General features: G+C 38.0%; 1 protein-coding gene across 1 annotated transcript in view; it reads left to right on the top strand.

Annotated features, from left to right (window-relative positions):
* The first annotated feature begins 1680 nt into the window (after positions 1–1680).
* The window catches only part of LOC129575910 (zinc finger protein ZFP2-like), a 4047-nt gene continuing 847 nt past the window's right edge, over positions 1681–4880 (top strand). Inside the window, exon 1 of the mRNA XM_055460147.1 lies at positions 1681–2970. Within this exon, the coding sequence (XP_055316122.1) occupies positions 1681–2970 (1290 nt within the window). The remainder of the gene's footprint in view (positions 2971–4880) is intronic.

Genomic DNA, 4880 nt, shown 5'->3' with positions numbered 1-4880 from the left:
CACACATCCCATTAGTTGAAAAGTGGTCAAGTTTCCAATGAATTGTTCATGATTCCTTTTAATAGATAAATCAATTGACTCAAAGCTTGATCCGTTTGAAAGACTATCTAGATTTAGACTTCCATTTAAATAAATTCGAAATTATTTTAAATTATCATTCAATATTTTCTAATCATAAAATATTCAGTAACACTGATATCGATTTGAGCTCCATTCTTGAATGAAACAGAACAGACAAAACAAAACAGAAATACATTGGAACCGGAATAAAAAAAGAAGAAGAAGGAGAAGAATGTTGCTTTTCATTTCTGAGATTATTTTTGCAGCGAATTTCCTGGCCAGCGAGAGACACAAGTGCTTTTGGAAAATTCAAAGTATGTCGTCCATAGCTCTTATTTGAATTGCTTTCTAGTTACTCGTTCATTTACTCAATTCCTTGCCGACACTTCAAGAAATATCACACTCTGAACAGCAGATATTTTCCATTGCAAAAGAATAACAACAACGTATAAATGAACGACTTAGAGTGGTTCTGTGCGATTTCAGTTGTTTCGAACAGCCACAATGAACTGACTTCACATCATTTTCCCGCACAAAATCATAATGGGTTCAATCTCATCAGCCTCAATTCGATTTTATTTTGTAATGTTATAGCATTTTTACTTCATAAATCTTAGTAAGCCAAGTCGTTAGCCGGGTTGATAATTACATGTGTCGTGAGCTATTTTGTTTTCATCTTAATTCGATGCATTTGTTGAGCCAGAGTTAGATATAGTATTTGCTGTGTTCGCGAGACATGCATAATTCTGCGATACTAACTTATTTACACTTCAAAATCAGCGAGTTTTTTATTACTTAACAACTAAATGTTTCAATCACGCAGAATGCCGTCACCAACATATCCATCGTTTTGGCATTGATATCGCTTTCCATTTTCGTCTATCCATTCAGTTTCGTTGTCAAGACTCAATGAATATTTAGTAAAACATTAACGTCGACAGAGTTTTAAATGGCACCATTGTCAATGTCAATGACAATCTGTCATTCACTCAATTATCACAAATGTTTAATTCAAATGGCAGGACGAAGTTTATGATTGAATTTGGAATTTGTAGAAGAATGTGCTGCATGAATTTAACCGATATTTTTGAATTGAGCTCTGATTGTGCTCAATTGACAGCTACCAATGGAGATGAAGTGTCACTTTGCGTCGTTGTGAACTTGACGAAACTCACCAACACAAACAACACGCTTTGCAAGCGTGTGAATATTAGCTTTGATGCTGTTGCCTACACTGTACGTTGTTCTGGATTGTTCCTTCGACCACCGAGAAGGGAAGACATTTAAAACGATTCGCAAAAACAAATATTTTCTGTAGAAAAAAAAGAGACGACAAACGTGAGTGTTGAATGTTTTTAATTTTTTATTCATTTGGATTCCAATCTTCGAGCATAAAATTTGTGATTCGGCTGAAAAAATGAAAAATCATGAAAATTGATAATACATAACCCAACTTATGTGCATTTGCGCTGAGTGCACATTTCGTGCGTACTTTTTCTTTGCAAAAATACGTGGCTTGAATTTAATCGAATCACTTCCCATCATTACAAAGTCATTGAAACTCGATTTTTAATTTTTTTGATTGATTTTTGTAATTTTTCTCTCGATTCTTCTCAAGAAATGAACCCGTTCAAAGGTATTCCTGGTAGACGCAGCAAGCGCAAGTCCAAGTCAGCAAAGGTCGAAGTCAAACAGGAACCGGAGATTAAGGTGGAGCCCATCAACGACGGTGACGATGTCATAAACATACCACGGCCGGGAGTTGATGGAAGATATCGAGCGAATTACGAAGGACTGGTCAACTTTGCGTATGACTTCGATGAGGTGAAGGATGAAATAATCAAATGCGAAGAAGAAGAAGAAGAAGAGACGGGCAAAGGAAAGTCATCATGTGAGCGATCGAATGACAACGCTGCCGCGAACGATAATGACAACGAAGAGCCAATGTGTGACGCAATCGATGTGCAAACACCAGAACCTGGCAGCAGCGGAAAGAAACGGAATGCAAGCTCCAAAAATCAAAACCAACGAACAATTCCCAGGAATCAAGTGGCCAAAAAGCAAAAGAAGCACAAATGTCATGTGTGCAATCATTTAGCAAGTAAGAAGTCTGAACTCGTAAGACACTTGCGAACTCACACTGGAGAAAAGCCGTATCAGTGTGATATTTGTTCGAAGTCATTTGCACGAAAAGATGTTTTGAACGTTCATAAGAAAACGCATGGTCAATTTCGTTGTACAAAATGTAATCAAGGATTTGGACAAGAATCAGACAAGAACGACCACGAAAGGCTCTGTAATCCCCAGCAATTCGAATGCGACACTTGCGGATATAGAACGGTCAACAAATCAGATTTGACAAAGCATATGCGGACACACACCGGGGAAAAGCCGTTCGAGTGCTCAATCTGTTTCAATTCGTACACAAGCAACGCCAATCTTCAAAAACATTCAATGGCGCACAAAGAAGAACTCCCGAATGCTTGTTCGAAATGTGGCCGACGATTCGCCACACCAGACGATAAGCAATCACACGAAACGCGCTGCCAACGAAGTTCCTTCGCATGTAATCAGTGTCTTTACAAAACTGTTAGCAACCGTCATTTGAAGCGGCATATGCAAGGAAAACACGGAGCCAAAAGATCGATCGAATGTGAAATTTGCAACAAGAAGTTCGTCGAACGTATTGTTTTAAACCAGCATTTGTCAACAGCACACAGCGACCAGTTCCCGTTCCAATGCTCGAAGTGCTTCGGAGGATACGCAACCGAAGATGCAAAAGAAGCTCATGAAGATAGCTGTGGCCACCGTCAGTATCAATGTCATTTGTGCAAAGAGCATCGCCGAGACAAACAACATTTGAAGACACACATGCGAAAAGATCACACCGGAGAGCGGATTCAATGCGAAGTATGTTCAGCAAGCTTTGTCAAGAAAAGCGTTGCAAATCGACACATGAAAACAGTGCACTGTTTAAAGAATAAATAATTCACGTATTCTATAGATTTATTAAAATGTTGGCAAGTCTGAACCCTTTTTTTTCACTTCAACTCAAAACTCAATTCACCGGAGATACTTTCAGTTCCAATGATTTGAAAATAACATTTAAGATTTTCTTTATTTCAAACAATTTATTAGTGCCGCTTTAGATTTAAGCTCGATTTGTGAATGAAACAAAACGGAAATAAATTGAATTGGAAATAAAAAAGGGAAAAATGTTGACATTTATTTCGGAGCTTTCTTTTTGCAGCAATTCTCTTGGCTAACGAAACAAAAATGGTTTGAAGATGTTTTGTATTGGCAAAACCAACTCCGCATTCTAATTGAGTTTGTATGTTTTTATGATAATATTTCAGTTTCAAAGCATGATGTTGTTCCATGATGCGGCTGTTGACACTATATTTTCCTATATTTCGAATTGGCGCGCTGTGTAGTTCCGATTTGAAATGTTAAATTACATTGATGTGTCCTTTGAAATTGGGGGCGCTCGCGTCGCCTCAAATGACTTTGACGTTCAACAGCCGCCACACGTGTTGTTCTCAATTTTCAATGCAAATATTCTTTCCTTCGATCTTCGAACGTGACTCTTTTTCAAGTCATTGTTGATTAGATAACGATACTCGACAGATGAACGAGCGATTTAGAGTGATTCTGTGTCATTTCGCGTAATTTTACAAGCCACGGAATCAATTCGATTTGCATACTTTTGCAGCACAAACGAACAATGAATTCAATTTCATTAGAGTATTGATTCAATTTGATTTTGCTCAGCTGTAACATCAGGAATGTCAACAATCAACTCCGTTGCCAGTCTGCGTATAATTTATAATCACATGTGATTCGAACATTTATCTCACTTTCACGTTCGATCGTGCGATGCTCATCTCAAATGAACGTGTTACTTGCAATAAGCAATGGTACAATCGGTGTGATGTGAGAAATGCCAAAAAAAAACACAATATGGTGCAGTCTAATCAGATTTTTCATAACATTGATGTTCACCGAAACGAAATTATCGTATTGGCTAAGCAAGATCCCAGGCGAAAGAGCACGATGAGGCTCTATCATGACGATAAATTTTATCGTAGACTAGCGACGAGCGCGATACTGGTTAGTGGCCATGTATCGGTGTGCGTGAACAGCATACTATGCTTAACATAGCAGAAGTGGGAACGATATATGTTGCATACACGCGCTCGCCGCTAGTCTACGATGAAATTTATCGTCATGATAGAACCTCATCGTACTCTTTCGCTACATTGAACAATCCCAAATACTGATTTGTTTACATTTCAACAATAAACATAACGAATGAATTTGTTGTTGTTCGGCAAATGTTTGTTTCAATGACAGCAAAACCTCTCGATACGAGACGCTCGCAATACTTGACATGCATTGCACACATGAATTTTCCCTTTAAGTAACCATAAGCAATTTGGAATCACCCGATTCCACTCTTGCGATGTTTTACCGTATGTTTTTGTCAAACTTCCAATGTGAATGTGCAATTTCGGTGCCGTGTGCAATACTTTCATAGCTAATTCGAAGAAAAGTGATTGATTCTTTAACGAAATCCAAAGCACCAAAATGTTTCTTTTTAATTCACATTGCTTGAGATCTTTGACCATTCCTCCTGTTCCGTTGTCAATGACACGATAAGTATTACCAAATTCATTCACTTTGAACAAGTAACGAAGAATATTGGCGGTCGAATTAAGAATTTCTTTACTGCAATGTGTATAGCTTATTCCTCATTGAACATTACATCGCGGGTTTTCAATTCGATGGCAAAATGATCATAATTTCGAGCGAAATGTGTC

This window comes from Sitodiplosis mosellana, unplaced genomic scaffold (genome assembly GCF_009176505.1).
Source record: "Sitodiplosis mosellana isolate CC-2019 unplaced genomic scaffold, AAFC_SMos_1.0 Smas_scaffold_6170, whole genome shotgun sequence".
In the NCBI taxonomy this organism is placed as follows: Eukaryota; Metazoa; Arthropoda; class Insecta; order Diptera; family Cecidomyiidae; genus Sitodiplosis; species Sitodiplosis mosellana.
The sequence above is the reverse complement of the archived record's forward strand: the minus strand, read 5'-3'. Positions and strand labels throughout refer to the sequence as shown.